The sequence below is a fragment of the Microtus pennsylvanicus genome, chromosome 9 (assembly GCF_037038515.1).
Source record: "Microtus pennsylvanicus isolate mMicPen1 chromosome 9, mMicPen1.hap1, whole genome shotgun sequence".
Classification (NCBI taxonomy): domain Eukaryota; kingdom Metazoa; phylum Chordata; class Mammalia; order Rodentia; family Cricetidae; genus Microtus; species Microtus pennsylvanicus.
In genome coordinates, this window is record NC_134587.1 from 26,688,848 (window position 1) to 26,711,784 (window position 22,937).

The following is a 22,937-nucleotide window of genomic DNA, read 5'->3' on the forward strand; positions in this document are numbered from 1 at the left end:
GCAGAGATGGACACTCACATACCCAGAGGCACGACTGTTCAACTTGTAGGCGAGAAGACGGAAGAACACAGAGAACATTTGGCCATCTATTTAACAGGAAGGTGACTCTTGAATGAGAGGAAAAGACGTTTGGGTCCAAAAGGAACAGCGAGTGTCTGTCGACAGCGTTTTGGGACTCGACCGCTCAGCACAGACAGCTTCTGTGATCACTAAACCGGGGAAGACTAGAGAACTGTTCTAACCAAGAGTGGCCTGAGAGCGGAGGGAGAATGGAGCGGGGAGAGAGCCGATGTGCAAAGACAGAGGTAAGAAAAACTGCAACAACTTCAAAAAAAAAAAACACAACAAAAACAGGCCAACGACTTCAGTTACTTCAGTCAGCGGGGAACAGGCTCAACAGAGACTTAAAGCTCACCGTCGTCCGGCCCCAACCTGGGACTTTTGGAAATGTGTGTAGGGCGGGAGGTGGACATGGCTACACAGTTACATTGTGGCTCCAGACTCAAAAGGAACCTCAAACCCGGGCGCCGGCATCCCAGCCCCAGCCACCTCCGCTGGCCCTCCCCGCTGCAGAGGCCTCCAGCCCCCAAGCCCCGCCTCCAGCTCCGCGCCTGCGCACTGCCCCGGCCCCGCCCCGCCCGGCCCCGCCCCAGTCCCGGCGGCCACTGGAGAGGAGCTGGGGGAGGACGGTGGCCCGCGAGGCTCGAGCAGACAACGCGGCGGCGATGTCCGCGAGCCAAGCGAGCGCCGCGGCGGTAGCGGCGGGGCCTCGCGCGTGGCTGGGCGGCCTGGGCTGCGGCCTCCCCGCGGGTCCCTGGAAGCGGGCGCACGGAGGGCGCGGGAGCAGTGGCGGAGGCCCCGGCGCGTCCTTCTGCCCCGCAGCCTGAGCCCGGGCGGCTGGAGGGCTTCGGCTGCCCGAGGATGGGAATTCTCTTCACCCGGATCTGGAGGCTGTTCAATCACCAGGGTGAGCCTGGGCCGGGCGGGGTGGTCCCCGGCGGCTCGCCTTTGTCTCCCTCCCGCCGTACACCCATTGCTCCGATTTGATCACGAGCGCCAAAGGTGTCCTGCCCCACGCCGGGGACCTAAGCACACGACCCGGCCTGCCTCCCTCTCCGACGCCTGCCCGCAGTTGGGTTTGGGCCGCACTGGGAGAAGATGGGGTTCTAGGGTGAAGGCTGGGGGCGCTGGCCTTGGGCCTGGCGGCGCCACCGAGCCCACGGGTTGCAGAATGCGGAAAACTGGAACTCGTGCTCGGACTGTCCGGTTCGCTTCTGGCGACTCTCTTGGGGGGAGGGGAGGGGGGACCCACGCCGCGGAACGGTGCTGGGTGGCTCTCCTTTGCCCCGGTTGTTTCTGTGGTAAAGGTCAAGCCTAAGGTCGTTTTCGTTCTTGGGTTGTTAGAGGTGGGTTTGTTTTGTTTTGGCTTTGGTTTTTTTGGGGAGGGGGGCGCCTAGTGTTTTCGCTGAAAGCTTTTAAAATGACACCTCAGGAGACGTTCGTTAGCATTAGGTAACTAGCAAGTTACTGTTTTAAGTTCGCCTAAACGCAGACATTGAGGCGGAATGCATAGGGGATTTATTTTTAAAAATATTCACAAGATGAGTGTGTGAAACTGGAGAGAATACAGTTCTAACAACTACATAGCTACTAAAACGAAACGTAGTGCTTTTTAAAAGAAAAACTCTAGTTGCAATTCATTTCTTCTCAACAACATATTGTTTTTCTCTTGTATAAGCTGGTAGCGTTGTTGCTCCCCCACCCCCCAGCCCGGCTTTTTCCAGTTAAAACTTAATGAACGGTGGTGCCTACTCTTTAGACCTGCCTGCTTCTCCTCCAGGATACAGCTGGCTTTATAGGAAGACAAGCACTGGGCCTTAGAATCTCCAGTGGGTTCTGCCTTTTTAATAATAATTTCAAAAAAATGATAGTTTAGATAACGGTACGAAATGAAGTGGAAGGATATTCCCATCAGCGCCGGTCAGCAGTGTGTGCGGATGTGTGTGGGGTTGTCAGTTCCTGTGGCTTCACAATTCTGTGGGTCTAGATAGTCTCACCTAGAACAGGAGAAATTGGAGGAGCCGACAGTTTTTGACTATTTAATCTCTAGGTTTGAAGTACTGAAGGTCACATTGTTGCAAAACTGGGGATGTTTTTGTTTGTGTGTCGAGTTCTTTCCTCTATAGTCTTGAATCTAGTGAAGCGGGGGTTTCAGTTCTGCTGTGAGGGGTCGGAAAATGTTATGGGTCAAAGGGTCTCTGGTATTGTCTTCACGTTCATCTGTGAGTCAGTGATTAAACTGTTTCTGTAACTTAAAAATGAATTAGGACTTAAAAAAATACGCAGCAAGTAATAGCAGGAATGCAGTGGTATCACTACAAGTCTTACAGCTTGCGTTTTGACTGTTATTTGCTGAACTCGTTGTTTGAAAATTATGGGAAGAATTAATAGAGTTCAGTTTCTAGAAAATTACCAGCCACTATAGTGAAATTGGGAAGAAACGAATTGTTAAATGGTGTGTCACCACACAGTAACTTTACGGTGTTCAGTGTTCTGTCTCAGATCCTGGTTGGCATTTTTGGACTTGTGTTGAATGTGACCCATTAGTTAGGTGTTATCTTTGATGCTTCATTTTGCCAAAGATTCAGGACTCATGTCTATATTATTTTCATAGACTCACCTGAAAATTATTATTATTATTATTATTTTCATAGACTCTGGTAATTGTAGAGTTTGTTATGTTGATGAACTCAGGGAGAGGCGTAGCACTCTGGCTCTGTCCAGAAGGAAGAGCAGCGGGTGGCGATAGTGAATTGCCTACCGCTCCACCTACGTAGGTGGCACACAGATTCAGTAGAGCTCAAACTTTAGCCTAGATATTGTAATGTGTTTACATCACTAAAAAAAAGTATCTGAAGCTGGGGGTGTAGCTCGGTTGGATAAGTGTCTACTTCACCATCCCCAACTGAGAGATTAGAGCATGGGGGGGGGGGGTGTCATCCCAGTACAGTACTCAAGATTGCAAAGTAGGAGGATCAGAAGTTTAAGGTTATCCTCAGCTACCTAGTGAATTCAAGGCCATCCTGGGCTACATGAGATTCTGTCTCAAAAAAAAAAGTTTCAGCAATCCTTGAAAGTAGTTATTGCCCTGGAAAAGAGGAAAGAGATTTCCACCAGACAGTTGGCAAGGAAACAAAAAAGAAATGTCACTGCTTATTGGTCTTTTGAGAAAGTGTTCGCGCCTTTTTCTTTTTTACTCCATGTTGACTCAGTGGTTGTACTGTGACTCTTTAGTTTGTTTAGATGCAGGCTTGCCGTTGATAACTCTATGTCTAAAAGAGCTCTTTACCAGTGGTTTGTTAGATACCTTCTTAGCCCCTGTTTGGGCCATCACTTAGTCTAGGTCAGGGTTTCTCATCCTGTGGGTCACAACCCGTCTGGGGTCAAATGACTCTTTCACAGGGGCCACTTAAGGCCATCAGAAAACACAGTTATTTACATTATGATTAATAACAGGAGCAAGATTACAGATAGGAAGTAGCAATGAAAATAATTTTATGGTCAGGGGTCACCACAACATGTGGAACTGATATTAAAGGGTCGTAGCGTTAGGGAGGTTGAGAGCTCCTGGTGGTGGGAATAAGTCGGGGAATAAAACAGGCAGATCTCTATGCCTTCGTGAAGTGTTTATTGTAGTCCAGGAAAGCAGGGAAGAAACTCAGCCTGCCTCTACAGATAAATTAGCAGCTGGTAATATTAGTGACTCTTGCAACACCCTCTTCCAGGTGTTTCAGCAGGGTTGGTTAATCTGCCCCAGTTGCGTTACTCTCCAAACTTTCTGCTTTACAAATCCACGTTAGGGCGTTATTTATTTACAGCGATAAGCCTGGGCTTTCAAACGTGCTTCTCTAGTGCCAGCGTGTTCTATACATTCCCCACCCTGACTGCATGCGCGCGCGCGCGCACACACACACACACACACACACACACACACACACACACACACACACACGAGATGGCGGGTGAAAGAACCTTGCCGAGGCCATGGACTTTCCCTGTTGACAACCATCTGTCGCCCTTCCTATTAGTTGTCGTGAAGGGAATGGAGTTATGGAGGAGTGCTGGGAAAGCTGCTCACTCTGCCTAGATCTGGTGTTGATCTGTTCCTGATCTGTTCTCTTTCCAAGGGAATTGAGGCATGGAGGCAGGTAACTCGCCTAGGAGTCTGTGCCTCATCAGGAGGCTGCCTTAAGCTCCAGGTGCACCCTGCCTGCACTCTGGTCAGGTGTACAGAGTGGAGCTTCCTGGAGGGACGCTGCAGGAGGAAGTGCCTGTTCTTGGTGGCAGTGTGTGCTCTCTGGACAAGCCGATTGTAGTGTATGCACCTTTACCCTTAGTACGTGGCTCTTGCGTGGCGTAGTGATTAGTTTTATCTTCTTACTAGTCTGTTGTTTAATCAGTACTAGATATTTTCTTTGTAAAACTTGCCAACCTCAGTTACTGTGGGATTTCTATCTCCTAGATATTGTGTGTTTTATCGTTTCTTCCCTGCCTCCCCCCCCCCCCAGTGGTTTCTTAGTAGCAAGTCTCTGCTCCCAGAGCCGCCTCACTGGTCTGTGAATGGCAAGCTTATTTTCAGCTTTTAGAAATAAACTTTATGATGCTTTTTAGTCCCCCAAATTGAATTTTAGTACAAGACAGCTTGATAGACAGTGCTTTCCTAACCTTTGTATCGTCCAGGCTGATTTCTTTGCTCACCGAAAGCTACCTCATTGCCCGCATGTTTTGCTTCAGGCTCTGCTGGCTGAGGGGGACAGGAATGAGCATGGCAAATGGAGCTTCTACTTGAGCAGCTGTGTCCCAGCTTTTGCTGTTGGGACACAACTTGTCATCTACACAGTGGTAGTCAGAGATGCAGGTTTAGACAATGCGTAGCTGCCTGGGTATGTTAAGGAAAATGAAAGGGGAAGGACCCATGGACAACAAGAAGCGTTTTTATGACGAAACAGCATTGACTGGTAAGGTAAAGCCCAGATCAGACTCCGAATCCCAGCCGAGAGCAATAGTGTGGTAGTGTTTGGGCTTTTCTGGGTGCAGGAACACTGTGAGAAAGACCTTCTAAATGCAAACTCTCACAAAGCAGTAATTGCAATGACACAGGTGTTAAAGAGCTGGAATGGCCAAAGTCTAATTGACACTTGTCCTCAGTAACATTACTTCCTGACATGCTGTATTGTAGGTTCTATGGAGTATTTGTTCGGGAGCACACTATGAGACAGAATTCTAGCACTTGCTGACTCCAGGGTTGCTGATGAGGATGGCAGTGGTGAAGAGCGTCAGGTGTGAGGGAGTTGAGGCGTGTGCGAGCAGGCCTGATCTGCTCCTGGAGCGTGCGGGCTAAGCTGGTCTGTGACTGTTGCACTGCCAGCTTCAGCCTTTAGCCTCTTACACAGCGCTGACTGATGCTATGGCTCTCATCGTGACTCACCCTAGACCTTTGATTAAATGGTCATTGGTACTTTATTGTAAGCGCATTCCTCCCTAGTAAAGTTGGAAGAGAATTTGGCTTGTGGATGTGAGGCCACATGAGGGGTGAGCCACTGGATTACAGAGTCTCCCCTGGGTTGCACTGCTGTGTTGCTATTTCTGGTTTGGTTTTAGGTTTGGTTTTTATAGTCTGTGGCTCTTTGGAGAGTTTAAGTTTTGCACATGTTTGATTTGAGTTCCTTCTTTTTTGTCACAGCAACCTTTTGTGTTACCTTACATTCCCTTTGTGGCTGTTTTAGACATCTCATTTGGGCTGTGTATTTATGTATTTGGGACTTGGGTAGTTTTGTAAAATTAGAAGAGCATTGTCTCCACAGTAGAGAATAGTGCTAGCAAAATTAAACAGAAAATCAATGAGATAATCCGGAGAGGAGGTATACTGAACAGCTGTCTGGATTTTAGTGCCAGCCAAGAGAGGAATTAGGAGATTTAGATTAAGACATTCCCCCTCTGTCACACTCCTCCTCCCTTTCACCTGGTTCCCAACGGGTAACTCCTTTCTCCTGTCTGCTTTATCTGCAGGGGACATAGAAGGCCTCTGACTTGGGGTATTTCCATTGCCTTCTTACCTTTCCTGCTCGGCCTTCACTCAACCCTAACTTTTGCCTGTTAGGACGTCTATCATTCCTAATGATGTTCTCTTTGCCGGCTAGATATAATGTCTGGCTGATTGTTTTTTCCATCCTGAATAGTCTTACCTGCTAAAAGCTTCCTGCTATGTCTCCTGATCTGGGTTCTCACAATGCATCATCAACCATATGCTCCAACCCCTTGATTTCTTTATTTCTAGGTACTCTGGCCTTTATTTAGATGGTATCCTGAGAAAATGAAGTTCTTATTCTTCTGCCCTCCGCCTTGCCTTAGCATCTGTTACTGCATGGTGGTTTTGTCCATTGTTCTTGCCTCAGTTGTCCTGCTCAGCACTTGTCTAGGTGTGACCCCCTTCCCATGTGGCCAGGTGTGACCCTCCTGCCCTCAAAAAGCTTTCTTAGTTTTTTTTGTTTTTGTTTTTTTTTTTTTTGATGTAGATAGTCCTTTCTAGGCGCTAAGAAAAACAGTGGTTTTAGAATCGGGCCATAAGTCCCTGAAGGCCTAGCTAAAGATCACAAAACCAAACAGAAACAAAGAACCGCAACTGCTGTGCAATCCGAGTGAGGGTTCTGACGTGAAAGCTGCTATTTTAGGGAACCAGGTAGTTTTCCTGCCAGTGTCTCCTCCTAGTCAATGTATCTTTTAAAATTCAATTTTACTGACATTTTTAAATGATTCTTTATTATGCAAGGATCATACTACATTTAACAGTAAGCTGGCTCTCATTTCAGCTATGTTTTCCCTGATGACCAACCAAAATGATACCAAAGAGACCCTCTTTAAAACTTAGATTTGTCTTCAGAGGTTAAAGGATTCAACATCTTTGAGAATGTAAAACTCGATAAATACCTCAGGCTCTGGAAGCAAATAGGGCAGAAAAACAGCAGGCTTTTGAAGAGTGTTGGCACCGCCAAAGTGTGCGCCCACAACCTCCTTAGGTGATTAAGGGCTGTGCAAAATAGATAATGTGCTTATCATCCGTGGGCACATTGTTTACACACACGTGTGTGCTGAAGTCATCTTTATAGAGTCTTGTATTTTGTATTACTTTTGGATCAGTTCTATTTATTTTGTAATGTTTTTAGGAGATTATTTCTTCAGAGTACCAGAAATCTGTCCAAATTTTGTCCTGTAGCTAATCATGGGGTAGTACAAAATGTATTCCTCAGGATGGAGCTGATGTTTTAGAAAGGCTCTAGTTTGTATTAAAACTGAGTCTTACTATGCTGCCGTTGGCCTAGGGAATGCTGTGTAAACTGTGCTAGCCTGGAACTCAGCTGCCATGCCTCTGGAGTGCTGTGGTTAGAGAGGTGTGCCACCACAGTCCAGGAAGGCCCCACTATAAAGTCAGTATTCAACTAGTAATTTTCTTGTTTTAATACTTTTGTAGGTTCCTGTATTAACAGAACTGAAGAAAGCATACATCATCAAATGTGTAATGCTTACTTTTACAAGGAAAAAGTAAAATTAGGCAGTCTGTGCTAGTTAGAAGCATACCTGGAAGAAAGGTGCCCTAGCTGCTATGCTGAATATCCTGATTCTGATGCACATGTGACCCCTCTGGGAAGCAGCGTCCGTGGCCATGATGCCTATAACAGACTTGGCTGGAGTTCCCTGCATCTCAAGAGTTTTATGATTTTAATTTAACCATAAAATATGCTTTTCCTCAGACGAAGTTGGTCACTGTTGCTTTATTATAAAAACACTAAAAATAAAGTCTTTTTAAAAATCTAAAATCGGTAAGTCTCAGAAACAACAGTTAGGTTGCCTGTGAATGACTCCTGAGTGTTGGGCCAGGGTGAGGGAACCTGTCCTTGTCAGCTAGTTGGGTTTGTTTTGTTTTTTAAGATGGTGCCTTACCATGTTGCCTGGTCCAGCCTAGAACTTGTGATCTTCCTGTTAGCCTCCTAAGGTGCTTGTCTAGTTCCTGGCTTGTCAAGTTCATTTGAAGCATTTATCTTTATTGTACTTGCTGATGTTCTTCTGGGGTGCTCATTTTTGTGTGTTGCTTTCTCTGAGTTTGTCTACTCTCAGATGGTAACAGGGTTGAGCTTGTGGACTCAGGAGATGGAAACCCACTAGAGTACTACCAGTTGGTGTAGTCTGGTGACTTTTCCATAGCATGCTTTAGATAAATATTGACCCTTTGCCTTTGAAAAGTGTCATTCAGTTTGTCTGTGAGCCTGTGCCTTCCTCCTAGTCATCTCCAAGTATAAAATGTAATAGGCCCTGGGGTCTTCAAAGGATGCTGAGAAACTATGTGATGGTCATCATGTCACTTGAGGACTCCAGAGAGGTGCTAAGCTGCCTGCGGTTGACTTGTTAAACTGGATTGAGCTCAATTTCTCTATTACTTGATGTTGTACCTTTTATGACGTGGGCCGCTATATATTATATCTGGGGTAAATGGTAATCTGTAAAATGCCTGAATAGTAAAGATCTCCTTACTCTCATGTTAAAATCCTCAACATTGATTCTTCATAGCATGAATATTAATTTAGTGCTTATTAAGTACCCACCTTTTCCCAGGAAGAATTATAGTTACCAGGAATATAAATATTGTGTTCATGTGTTTGAAGGGCACCTGATTAAGCTTAGATTTGTGCACATGCACATAATTATAGGTGCTTTGCTGTGGCTCTGGTAGAATGAAAACCCAAACCATAGAAAATTAAGAGTTCGCTAGATAAAGAATTAAAGAGAACTAGAGAGAAAACTAAAGAAAAACAAGGCACAAGAGACAGGGAGAAAATTTAGGAACTGTGATGCCCCAGAAGCTGGCAGGCCTTACAGTTGTTTGCCATAACAGTTCTGTGGGTAAAGTATACTCGTCATTTAGTTACCCACAGAAAGGGTTCTTCTTTGTCTCCTTTTCCGCACTCCACATGGACATACCCAAGGGACGTCTGAATTTTCACAGATGGAGACAGTGACAGACTTTAGTCATTTCTAATTGTTGTGATCACATTTGGGGATACTTTGCTGAGCATAGACTTTTATAGCCCAAGAGAGAACAGTGCTTCCTCCGACTGCCTGGAGAGGTTGTTGGAAGGTGGGAGGTCTCTGTAGAGTGAGGACAGGCAGAGAAAGTGAGCTCAACCACACTTCTTGCTTGCTGGAATATTCTTTGGATTCTAAGAAAGTTTGAAAGTGCTGTGTGCCGACTTATACATTACAGAGAAGTGAAGTAGAGGAGTGCGTGTCGTAAGTCACTGTTGGTTTGTTTATTTCAGAGCACAAAGTTATCATTGTTGGGCTGGATAATGCGGGGAAAACCACCATCCTTTACCAGTTGTAAGTATTAACTGCTTAAAAGTTTAATCTTGTTGTTTCTGGTTACTCTTTTTTTGTGATATTCAGTCAATGAAATCAATGAAAAACTACGTGGCTCCAAGGAGACTCACCATAAGCCGGGATCCAGACTTAAACAGCTGTTTGTGGTGAGCCAGAATTTACATGAATCTGACATGCTCACTGTTTGTACTGAGCATCTAGCGTTTAGAAAACAGGAAAATAGTGGATTATACAGTTTGCCGAGACGATCTGAAATAGTCTGAAACCATTATTTATTTTGAGCTCATAGAAAAAGGACACTTGGATATGAAATAGAGAAAGAAGTCATGCTGATTTGTCCCTTGATGTAATCCTGAGATGAGCAAGCTTCCTCACTGATTTTGTGAACTTTTCCCCTCCTAGTTCCATGAATGAAGTTGTACATACATCCCCCACAATAGGAAGTAATGTGGAAGAGATCGTGGTTAATAATACCCGTTTCCTGATGTGGGATATTGGTGGTCAAGAGTCTCTTCGTTCTTCCTGGAACACTTACTATACTAACACTGAGGTAACATTCTCAATGCTGATGCTTACACAAGCATTCTGAGTCCTTGAGAAGCTTTCGGGTTTGAGTCATTACAGTCCTTTAAAAACAGGACAGTGCTTTAGAGTGTAAGCATTGTCTGCTATGCTCGACTCTAGTTGTCTTCCATTCCTTGTTTCAATCCTTGACTGTGTACTCACTATTAAGTCTCTATAGGGAGAATGGGTGGTTGATCGATCGGGTTGTTTGATGAAGTAGTTTATTTTATAATGACTTACATCTCATGATTTCTGATTGCATTTTCTTCTCACTATTTATATGTGGCTAAGTGGAAGAAATCCTAGCCAAGTGAAAGGGCTCTTCTGTGGTTTGAGTCCTAGCCAGCTTTTGCTATGTATCTTCTTTTATTCAGTGCAATTACACTTAAAGATACCTCTTGATTATGAAGCATTTTAGACATAATCATATGCTTTTATTTACATGTTAATGTTCCAAGAGAAAAATTTAAACCTATGACACATTCATTATGTAGGCCTATAAATTGAAAGGTCGCACCAATGGTTTTTGTGGTGTGGATGATAAGATCTTAAAAATACTCTACACATGTGTAAAGATGATATTCAAATCACTAATGATGCTACTAAGTGTCTCTCATGGTCTGGCCCCAGCTCTCATCAGCATTCCATTGTACTTGGAGGGAATGGATGTATCGCTTATAAAGGTGTATGGAATGCCCCCATATAGATTGCTCCAGGCGTTAAATTGTCAGCTTTGAAAAGGGTTTATTAAAATACTATTTGTTAGAATGAGTATCACGATAATAAAGCTATCAAATGAAATCTTGCAGTTGGTGGAAACTGAAGAGTAAAAAGGCTAAGAATCACAATGGTTTATTTGGAAATTATTACCAAGTTCTAAAAAATAAAAAAAATGTGTTTTAGTAATAGGCAGTATGAGCATTGTACATACAGTAACCACACATTTGCTCTGCTTCCCTCTTGCCTGATGCTCTTGGAGTTAGGAGTGCAGTGGGGTCTCATCGTCTGTTCAACACAGGCTGTGTTTGCAGATCAGTGCTCTGGATATAAAGAAGCTCTTGTTTTTAGATGCCAGTTAATACTTTCAGTGTTTGGGTTTTGTTTGTTTTAAATTACATTGTAATGTAAATACAGGGATATAGGCCCATTAGTATTTATGTAGTAATTTAGAAAAAAGTGTTCACGTCATGTTCTTTTCCTTTGTTTTACTTAAAAATGAGTAAGTGTGCCGGGTGCCAGTGGTGCACTTGGAAGGCAGAGACAGGCGGATCTCTGTGAGTGTGAGGCCAGTCTGGTCTAGTTCCAGGACAGGCTCCAAAGCTACACAGAAACCCTGTCTCCAAAAAAAAAAAAAATTGAGTAAATGTGTTTGAGTTACAAATGAGTCAGAACCCCAGGCTTTAATAAAGGGAAAATAATAAGCACCTGTGGGTCTCATACATTATAGGAGATTTTAGTGTCTTGATATTAGAATCGTGTAATTAAATAAGTATCTTATTTTGTAAAAGTACAAAATAAGTACCTTGGATTTTCAAATACCAAATTCTCTAAGTCACTAATGATTTTTTGGTAACTATTTTAGTTTGTAATAGTTGTTGTGGACAGCACAGACAGAGAGAGGATATCTGTAACTAGAGAAGAGCTCTACAAAATGCTAGCCCATGAGGTAAGTCTGCTGTGGTCGTAAGTGGGGGATGGGCTTTGTATTACATTTGATTTGCTCTTTACAGTTCCTCATAAGGATTATTTCAGTTTTAAAAAATATTAATCTCAAGCCGGGCAATGGTGGCGCACGCCTTTAATCCCAGCACTTGGGAGGCAGAGGCAGGCGGATCTCTGTGAGTTTGAGGCCAGCCTGGTCTACAAGAGCTAGTTCCGGGACCGGCACCAAAGCTACAGAGAAACCCTGTCTCGAAAAACCAAAAAAAAAAATATATATATATTAATCTCTTGGTCATGTTTGCATGTCATTCCTGTTTTGTGATTATGATACTTCCCAAATTTGAAGTGTGTCTGGAAGCAGGAGGAAGATGGTGCAGGCAATCATAGATTGATATTTAACTTTGATAAATTAATTTAGATGCTTCACTGAGCAAAAGGAATTTCTACAAGTAGTTTTCCTTTTCTGTATGGGTAGATTATTCATACAGTGGATTATCATTTGACAGTTTGACAGGTATATCACAAGTACCTGGATGTATAACAGTTCTTGAGTGTTCTCTGTTATCAGCTAATATTTAAACTTAGTTGCTCTTAGGTATTTTTTTGTTTTTTAAAGTTTTCCCTTTCACTAAATGAAATTATATCACTAGCTTATTATTATGCTAAGTTCTGCTAGTAGGATTTTGAAGTCAAAATTTAAATAATTTTACTACTGTAGTCAAAATTTAAGTTAGTAGGGCTGTGCATATAGGTCACTGGTAGAGTGCTGGCATCCATGAGGTCCAAGCCTTGATGGTCACAAACTTAACAGAGATTTCATTTGCCTCTGAGTATCTGGATTAAAGGTTTGAGCCGCCACACGTAGCCAGAGACTTGGAGTCTCTGCAGGACACTCCCTAATACAAACAAAAAAATCTCCTTTCTTTACCTATTGAGGCCAACAGCAACAGTAATCTGAATATGAGAAATGTTTAAAAGGCAGTTTGACAGGCACATCACAGTCATTTAAAGAAAACAGTAACATCTGTCAGTTTCATTGGTAAAAGATGTTGAGAACAGCGTAGGTGGGAGACATTGCCCTTTAGTCCTCTATGCTTTGAAAACGGTTACCATGAACCATCCTACTTCCTTGCCTGTGTTATTGCTGCCACTTCATGGCTGCTCCATGTTTCTTAAACACCAGCAGTCTTAACGGGAGTGGCTTGCACTACTCAACTTGATTGAGGACCACATGGGGAACAGAGTGCTTTCCTCAGAGTATTTTCATCACGCTTGCCTGCTGTGTCTGACACTGGAGTCAGCTCTTGGTTCTGACATGCTGTAGGCCATCATTGTGCCTTTGCTTTTATATCAGCCAAACCTGAGTGCTGAGAAAAAGACTCTGTTAGCAGTTTCTACTCCCGGTGTACTTTTACATGTATACACTAGAGCTATAATTGCCCACCCCAAGGCAAGCTTATCACTTGACTGTTTTATCACTTTAAGTCTTCTATAAACTGCTGCTCCAGTTTAAGTCATCTAGAAATGTAATAATAGCACAACATTTGGCTTTTTGTTTTTTGGTTTTTTTTTTAGGAATTGCAGTTTAACTGAAGTCTTACCACATTTGTCTTGGAGTAGCCAGCCTCAGCAGATCACCTTTGCCCTTTCCTCATTCCCTTCTTGATTGCTTTACCATTTTACAAATCTGGTCTACATGCCAGTCTTCATGTAGATTACCTGAAGCCTGACTAACTTCATAAAGATCATGTCCCACCATAGGGTTTAGCATAGGGCACCAACTATTGTACCAAAGTTCACATGATAAATTTATTGACTTATAGGAGTATGGGTAAAGGATTACTTAAAGGAACATGGCCAACACAGAGGCAGTATTACCCAAAAGTCCATACTGTGCTGGTTGACTTCTTCATGACAGCAGCATTCCTGGAACTCCTTACAACTTGCAAATAGCTCTGATGATCCAGAGAGTCTCTTTTCCCTAGTAGTCATTACTAGCTTATAACTTGGGGAAGAAGCTTTTTTGTGTATATGTCTTGTAAGTTACAGGAGCTTCCTGAGACTTGTGAGTTGTTTACTTTCTCATTCTTAAGGTGTCTCCTTCCAGGATAAATATTCCAATTGGGAGGAAATTGTTACACAATAGTTTTTATTTCATAATTTGGTAAGGCTTAAGAAAATTGGGATACTTAAAATGAAGCTGTATGTTCATTTTATTTATTCAATGATTTCTACTATTTATTTCTACTATTCTATTTCTACTATTCTACTATTTCTACTATTTATTCAATGATTTCTTTTGAGTTTTGCTTTACAGATTTTGTGTTTCAGATAGATTTTTCAAGAGTTTAAGAAATGTGATTAAAAATGGTTTTTGTAAATTAAGAATACACGTTTTGTTTTAGTGATTATGGTAGTTTGAATGAAAATGGACCCATAGGCTCATAGAGAGTTGCACTATTAGGAGGTGTGACCTTTTGGAGTAGGTGTGGCCTGTTGGAGCAAGTGTCACTTGGGTGATCTCTGAGGTTTCACATGCTCAAACCAGACCCAGTGTCATTCTTTTCCTGCTGCCTAAGGATTCTGTATAGAACTCAAAGCTACCTCTCCAGCACCATGTTTGTCTGCATGCCACCATGCTTCCCACCATAATGACAGCGGGTTAAACCTCGGAACTATAAGCCAGCCACAATTAAGGATTTTCCTTTACAAGAGTTTCTGTAGTCATGGTGTCTCTTCACAGCAATAAATACCCTAACCAAGACAGGGATCATGGCTTCCAATGTCTTTTCTGTTTGGGACTCAAATTCTGGCATTCATATCAAACATTTTAGGGTTTTTAAACCTAAAATGGTTTTTTTTTAAAAAAATACATCTTGGGAGGCTGGAGAGATTGATGGCTCCGTGGTTAAGAGCTCTGGCTGCTCTTCCAGAGGACCAGGGTTCTCTTCCCAGCACCCACATGGTAGTTCACAACTATAACTCCAAGATCTGACACCTTCACACAGACATACATGCAGGCAAAACACCAATGCAAATAAACATAAATAATTAAAAATAAATGATACATCCTGTCATTCATTGTTCATTCACTTACCAAGTTTTGTTTTCTAGTTTGGAAGGTAAGTAAGCCATAAAAGAGGCAGAAAATGAAAGTTTTGTATTTTATAAAAAGAGACAAAACATTCTTTGATTTATTTCAGAGTGGAGTTTTATAGAGACTTTACAAGGGAAAACACAAGCATATGCTGTCTCTTGAATGTATGTTTATCTTTAGCAGGAAGCTTCTGTTTGATCATTCATTAATTGGCTGATATATAGCAGGCTCCATTTGAAATAGAGCTAAAGTCTTTGAACCTTTCTGCCTGGAAACACTAACCTGGCCACTTCGCTCTCCCTTGTCTGTTTCACTGAGGCCCAGAAAGCTTATGTGACTCTACGGTTTTTTTAAAGAGCCAGGATCTGGATATAACAACTATGCTTGAATGGGTTTTACTATAGGTACAAATATTCTTCTTTAGACTCCTTGCTAGGAGAAGATAAAAAGGAGACTGAGTAGGGAGATAGGGAGCCACTTAAAGATGTACTGGAAGCACAGTAGCGTCCTGGTGGGCTGGAGCAGAGTCAGCGGTAGATCTCTGGTGGGTGACAAATGGGTGAAAGAATGAACGCACAGAAATGGAATTAGTTGATTGTTTCATAGCTACACAATCTTTGTTGTTTAGGGTTTCTCTGTGTAACCCTGGCTGTCTGGAAATCATTCTGTAAATTAGGCTGCCTTGAATTCCACTTGCCTGCACCTCCCAAGTTCTGGGATTAAAGGCATGTGACTCTGCAGTGCACTCCAAAACATGGGGCTGCAAGAACAGCTTCTCAAGGCTTCATCTGATAAGAAATCTTAAACTTAGCTGGCTTCTTAGAGCCCAACCCCTATTGGAGTGCCTTGCTCAGCCTTGATGTAGGGGGAAAGGACTTGGTCCTGTCTCAGTGTGCCAGGCTTTCTTGACTCCCCATGGGAGGCCTTACCCTTTCAGTGGAGTAGGTAAGGGAATGGGTTGTGGGTGAGCAGGAACTGTGTTTGGTATGTGAAATGAATAAACAAAAATAAAATGAAAAACAATAAAAAAACAAACATTAAATTCTGAATTATAGTAGGAAGGCTGCTTGTTCTTCAACCACCCGGCAGCTCAGACCCGAAATAATCACACAGAAACTATATTATTTAAATCATTGCTTGGCCCATTAGCTCTAGCTTCTTATTGGCTAACTCTTACATCTTAATTTAACCCATCTCCATTAATCTGTGCATCACCACGAGGTCGTGGCCTACCACCAAAGTTTCAGCGTGTCTTTCTCCAGCTATGGCTCCATAGCTTCTCCCTGACTCTGCCTTCTTCCTTCCATCATTCAGTTTAGTTTCCCTTCCTAACTAAGTTCTGTCCTGCTATAGGTCCAAAGTAGTTTCTTTATTCATTAATGGTATTCACAGCATAAAGAGAGGAATCCCACATCATAGTAAATTTTAAAGTAGTTTCAGACAGCAAAATCTAAAATTTCTTTGACTCAAATTTTAGAAGTTGTCTTCCCAAATGAAGCTTTGTGAAACAAAGTGAGGATATTGGTCTACGACAAAGAAGTAGATGCTTGCATTTGCTGCTGTTCGCGTGACTAAACTAATAGATGTGTTAGAAAATGTTCTTTTTCTGTATGGGCTGTTGGACCCAGGTCCCACCTGTGCCTGACAAGTACTCTGCTACTGAGTTATGCCCCCAGTCTTTAAAAATCATGTTTGGTTTTGCAGTGTCTCATTAAGCTACTCAGGCTGATTTTGAATATGCAGTTAAGCATGTCTTAGCCTCCCAGTATTTGTGAGATTATGGGCCTGCACCATCAGGCCTGGTAATTTCACACTCTTGAGATCAGATGTGTAATTTGAATAGTAGAGAACATTTAAATTAGCTTATGAACGAAAGGTTGCCATTGTTTACACCCTTAATTTTAATAGTTTACAAATACAATTTAATAAATAGCTTTTAATTCAATATGCTTTCTATTGTCATGTTTGGTCTTGATGTTATATAATAAAAAGCAAAGATTCTCCAACCTTTTAAATATTTAAAAAGGTACCTGTTTTATGACTGCTGTTCTTGTGATTGTTTTAAGTAATCAAGAACTCCATTGATGCCAGAGATTCTCCTAAAGTATGAGTTTTGAGATCTAGAAAGGGAATTACAGTTTTAGTTTAGAGACCTATTTATGTGTTCACATGGTGGGGAGGCCTGATGTTGATGTCAGATGTTTATATTCATCTCTGCCTTTATAGAGGCAATCACTAGCTGAACTTGGAACTCTATTTTGGGCATACCTGGCTATGCAGCTTTCTCTGAGGAGTCCCCGGCTCCACCTCCCTTACACACTAGAATTAGAGGCAGCCCACCATCACTTCCATCACTCTGAGTTCTGGAGTTCTGAACTCTGGTCCCCGTGCTTGCTGACACAGCAGGCACTTTACCTGCAGAGCCATCTCTAATTTTTATAGTTCTAGTTTAGGGACTTCTCTAAATTTTATCACTAAATTAAATTATCACTAAATTAAATTACTATAAAATGGTACAGAATATGCTTCCTAACTTGAGCCAGTACTTATATCAGAATTTTTTATATTGAGCATGTCATCATTAGCAAACCCAGCCTGTATGAAAAAGTTAAATGTACACTAGCAAGATATACCAAAACTTCTAGGTCATAGAAGAGAAATTAAACTAAATCCCACAGAAAGTCTGTAATTACTATGTATGTTCAGTTCATGATCTAGCTCTTTAGGTTTTATTTTATTTTTAGATCTTTGGACCAAACTATGTCTGAAACTAATTAAATATGCAGTCTTAAAGCCAGCAACCTGTGTTCTTGTCTATTCTAACATAATCAGGCAACTCTACCCTGCAGAGGGCACTGCACACACAGTGTTTCCAAACCGAGCATTTAGCCTTACATGATGCGTAGTAGATTTATATATTGGGTGTTTAGATGATGCCAGCTACACAAGTTGTGGGAAACTTGCAGAGTGGTCATTTTCTGAGGAGTTCATTCTCTTGTGGAATCCTGGTTGTTAAAGGTTTGTTAGAGAGGAAGAAAAGGGGTGATGCATAAAGAAAAGCATCTGGGACGGTGTTGGGATAAGGCTGTCCCAAATTGTCCAGAGAGTAGATAGCCTGCTAACTGGAGAACTGAGCATATGAGTGGTGGTGTACACTAGAAATTCTAGACTCTAGACTCCAAGAAAAGGAAGATAATGAGTTAAAGTCAGCCTAGACTGCATAGCAAGACCACAAAACCATGAATGACTTACATGTATTAGAATATATAGCCAATATTATTAATAAAGCAGAAAATGAAATGTGGAAAAGTAAAGGGGCAGAGTTTTGGTACAATTAAAGGATGGCTAATAGTAGCCACTAGAGCTTGGAGTTTGTTGGTTGTTGCTGTTGTTTTAAATTAGTATAGTAGGTATTTCTTCTGCTTGAAAATACAGTGTTAAGCACATAGGGCCATAAAGTATGTCCTTTAAACAGTTGGCACTGAGGATCTACCGGGTACTTTAGTAGGTCAGATGTCTGCTGCTCAAGCATGTGAATCTGAGTTTGATTTCCACAGCAGGCACAGCTGCTCCAGTGCTGGGCTGGGGGCACAGGATTGCTGGGCTCTGGCCAGCCAGCCCAAGCAAATCCTGAGAGGTCCCGTTTCCAAAGTGAAGCCTCTAACACTTACCTCTTGCCTCCACATAGATCTGCACATACAGTGCATAAACCACACCTGCACACAGACACACATAACTGAGAAATATGTAAATCCATACACAGATCCATTTATTTCTGTCAATCTATAAGATGCAGATGTAGAATGTTTAAATTCTAGACGGGTGGGGGTGCCTGTGAGAATAAAAAGAAATACAATTTTAAAAAAGATAGTCCAGATTGCTAAAATTATGAAATATAACCAACTAAGCTGAAAATATGGGGAAATGAACTAGCCTTTATTATTTTATTTGCTTTTGCAGGATTTAAGAAAAGCTGGATTGCTGATTTTTGCCAATAAGCAAGATGTTAAAGAATGCATGACAGTAGCAGAGATCTCCCAGTTTTTGAAGCTGACGTCCATAAAAGACCACCAGTGGCATATCCAAGCATGCTGCGCTCTTACCGGCGAGGGGTAAGGTCTCTTTTCATGATGTCATACTTGGCTCGGAAACATGTATGTCTTTATCAAATCACAAGATCTGTAAGGGAGTCAGTCTCTAGTCAGAGACTTCGGATGACTGTATTAAGAGAGGCAGCACAGATAATACATGTATGAACTAACAGGTAGGCATGTAGACTCTACAGTTACTTTAGCAGCATAGAGAAATAAGAGCATCACTGGAACCGAAAAAGCCAGAAAATACCTTTTTCTACCCCGTGGGGATTAGGAGTGAAAATGGAGCATAGGACACGAAAGTCCTTGTTTCTGGAGTCAAGAGTATTGGGAAATAGTATGATTTGCCTAGGCTTGTTACCCGAGCTGGAGGTGTTTAAGAAGGAAGTAGTGGTACACTGTCAGATGTGTGGTCAAGGACCAGCAAAATGGAAAAAGTACTGTTGAATTTAACAGTGAATGAGTGGACTCAATCTGTGTATTGGGAAAGCGGGCAGAAGGAAGTCAGTGGTAATTTAAATAGGAAGTAGATTTTAGAATAGCATCTGAAAGTCTTTTTTTTAAAAAAAATTATTTTCTGTGTATGTGCGCACCATGTCCATGCATTAACCCCTAAAGGTTAGAAGAGGGCACTGGATCACACAGGCACAGAGAACAACAATTAATAAATGGGACCTCCTGAAACTGAAAAGCTTCTGTAAAGCAAAGGACACAGTCAAACAAGACAAAATGGCAGCCTACAGAATGAAAAAATATCTTCACCAACCCCACAGCAGACAGAGGACTCGCCTCTAAAATTTACAAAGAACTCAAGAAGCTGGTCATCAAAAGAATAATCAAAAAAAAAAAAAAAATGAGGTACAGACCTAAACAGAACTCTCAACAGAGGAATCTAAAATGGTTGAAAAGCACTTAAGGAAATGCTCAACTTCCTTAGCCATCAGAGAAATGCAAATCAAAACAACTGAGATTCCATCTTACACCTGTAAGAATGGCCAAGGTTAAAAACACTAATGACAACTCATGCTGGGGAGGATGTGGGGAAAAGGGAACACTCCTACATTGCTGGTGGGAGTACAAACTGGTACAGTCCCTTCGGATATCAGTATGGAGCTTTCTCAGAAAATTAGGAAACAACCTTCCTCAAGACCCAGTAATACCACTTTGGGTATCTATCCAAAGGATGCTCAATTGTGCCACAAGGACATGTGCTCAACTATGTTCGTGGCAGCATTGTTTGTAAGAGCCAGAACTTGGCCACAACCTAGATGCCTGCCCCTTAACTGAAGAATGGATAAGAAAAATGTGGTACATTTACACAATGACATACTACACAGTGGGGAAAAAAAAATGACATCTTAAAATTTGCAGGCAAATGGATCGAGCTAGAAAACATATTGTGAGGTAACCCAGACCCAGAAAGACAAATATCATATGTACTCACTCATAAGTAGCTTTTAGACATAAAGCAAAGAAAAACCAGCCTACAATTCAAAATCCCAGAGAACCTAGACAACAAAGAGGACCCTAAGAGAGACATACATGGATCTAAGCTACATGGGAAGTAGAAAAAGACAAGATCTCTTGAGTAAATTGGGAGTGTGGGGATCATGAAGGATAGAAGGGGAGTGGGGAGGAAGGGAGGGGAGTGGAGAAAAATATATAGCTCAATAAAAGCAAAATAATAATTTAAAAAAGCACTGGATTCCGTGAAACTGGTGTTACGAGCAGTTGTAGCCTATAACGTGTGATTGCTGGGAACCATACCTGGGTCCTCGCAGGAGTAGCAAAAGCTCTGAGCTGCTGAGTCACTTCTGCAGCCCAGCTAGAAACTCTGAGTATGGCAAGGGAAGGAAGGAAATTGGGTGAAAAACCTAAAGGAAGAGTAATTTTTTACTACTTTTCAAAGGTCTGGAGATTTGTATCTATTCACAAGCGCAGAAAGGCACTTGAGATTATAAAAAGCGGTCTTGAGTATGGGGCTGAGGCTCTTGATATAGGCAGTGGGGCAGAAATGTAAAGTGATGTTTTTATTTGGGTGCTTTTTTTTTTTTTTGGTTTTTCGAGACAGGGTTTCTCTGTGGCTTTGGAGCCTGTCCTGGAACTAGCTCTTGTAGACCAGGCTGGCCTCGAACTCCCAGAGATCCGCCTGCCTCTGCCTCCTGAGTGCTGGGATTAAAGGCGTGCGCCACCACCGCCCGGCCTCTTGGGTACCATTTTGATTCAGTTGGTTGAAGATCATGGGCTGTGGAGCATGGCCTTGTTTGACCCCAGTTCTAACCTTGCTAGGATTTCTTGTGTACCCTGGGAAGGACTGCAGTCTGACTGTTGGGAAGATTAAAATGGCTGTTATAAACTTAATACAGTCTGTCGTTTATTTCTCGTTAACTGCTGTTCATTTCAGTTTGAAGTCATTGTGCACTGTTTTGTCAGCTTAAAAGTGGGAGTCTAATGATGGAGCAAAGTAGTCGCTCGCAAAGCCACCAGTTTGCTTTGTTGCTGTGTGTGTATTCTTTTATATTTTTACATTTATACTTGATTAAAAAAAAACAATTTGAGTTTAAAGAAAAGCTAAAATAGGAACTGGAGAGATGGCTCAGTGATTAAGAGAGCGTACTGCTCTTGCAAAGATCAGGGTTCCGTTCCCGGCATGTCAGGTGTCTCATGACTAACCCCAACTCCAGGGGTGTGACATTCCCTCTTTGCTTCTGTGGGCACCTGCACACATGTGTGCACACATACACGTAAGTAATAAAAACAAACTTTTAAAAGGTTACTGTAACAGTTTTGTATCTGGAAAGCTAACTGTAAGAATACTGTGACAGTGTTGGCTTGCTGTAGATTCACTGTTAACTTCGTGCTAGGCATTCAGTTTCTCTTGTCACAAGGATAATCCTTTTCTGTAGTTCAAAAATTAGTTCACTTACTTGGTCAATAAAAAGTAAAAATGATATACTTTATTGCCTCAGATATTTTATATAGTTATACTTTCTATTCAGTGTGTTTAGTATACTATCCCATTATTTTATTTCATTTATGCCATGAACTATTTTTTTATGTCAAGAGTATATTTTGAAAGGGAAGGTTTCACCATTATATGAGTATTCTAAAATTTGGGGGGTTTTGCTGATTCTAGACGTTCAAATTTTACTCTTTCCTATTAAAAAATGCTTCGCTGAATAGTCTTATACAAAAATCTGCTTACTGCCTGATTTTTGTTTTTAGGATACAGTGCACTCTGTGCTTGTTTTTCTAAATATATATGTATTTATATAACTGTTGATTCTATGGGCATCAGTCATGCGAGTTTTCTGTACGTTAGGCACTGTTGTGAGCGTTAAGCTGAAAGCGAACCTGAGGCTGTGTGGCCTGGTGAATGTGTTTTCATCAGCAGCTCCTGGACTGATTGCTGCGGCACTCACAGCTCTCACTCTTCAGAGCAGCAGAGTTTGCTGTTCATTAGTGTGTAGCCTCTAACTTCCTACTTCAGAATTTAATCACATGATTTTTGTTGTCGTCACAGATTATGCCAAGGTCTTGAGTGGATGATGTCACGGCTGAAGATCAGATGATCTCTACTGAGCTTTTCTCACGGACTCTGCATCCACAGAGTACTGGACTTTACCTGAGAGCTGCAAAAAAAAAACAAAAACAAAACGGTTCAGATATATTTATAATAAACTGATTTAAGAATTTTTCTATAAGAAAAAGTAAGACCACTTATTTGAAAACAAGGATGAAATGTCACTACCCAGTTTGCTCTCAATTCCTTCCAAAATGCTTCAAAGCTGTGACTGATTTTCTCATGATGGATCCTCCCAGGATATGAACAGCTGTGGCGAGGAACACGAGAGAGGAAGACGGTTGAATTATAGAGCTTTATTGTCAGCGTGACTTGCCCACCCCACCCCAAGTTGAATGTTCCCCTCTCATTACATTGAATCAACTACAAATCAGCACAGATACTGTTTCCAGTTTTTAAAAATGTAATATTAGGGAAAGTATTTTGCTTAAAGTTGAATATGTATTGTGTATATACCTCAAGTTCAGTTTAATGGCTTTGATTTGTGTTCTAAAGCAAATAACAC

The 22,937-nt window shown here is 41.9% G+C and overlaps 1 protein-coding gene across 1 annotated transcript; it reads left to right on the top strand.

Annotated features, from left to right (window-relative positions):
• Positions 1-657: 657 nt before the first annotated feature.
• On the top strand, positions 658-22,506 carry Arl5a (ARF like GTPase 5A). Its single transcript, XM_075985219.1, has 6 exons — positions 658-967; positions 9,372-9,432; positions 9,835-9,982; positions 11,579-11,662; positions 18,716-18,867; positions 22,373-22,506. Exons 1-6 carry the CDS (start codon positions 922-924, stop codon positions 22,419-22,421), a joined length of 540 nt encoding a protein of 179 aa, XP_075841334.1. The 5' UTR covers positions 658-921; the 3' UTR covers positions 22,422-22,506.
• Positions 22,507-22,937: the final 431 nt, after the last annotated feature.

Excerpts from the sequence above, each read along its gene's own strand:
- Arl5a (XM_075985219.1), top strand. The coding sequence starts at position 922 with ATGGGAATTCTCTTCACCCGGATCTGGAGGCTGTTCAATCACCAGG. Across the intron at positions 968-9,371 it reads GAGGCTGTTCAATCACCAGG|AGCACAAAGTTATCATTGTT; the intron begins GTGAGCCTGGGC and ends TGTTTATTTCAG. Across the intron at positions 18,868-22,372 it reads TGCGCTCTTACCGGCGAGGG|ATTATGCCAAGGTCTTGAGT; the intron begins GTAAGGTCTCTT and ends TTGTCGTCACAG.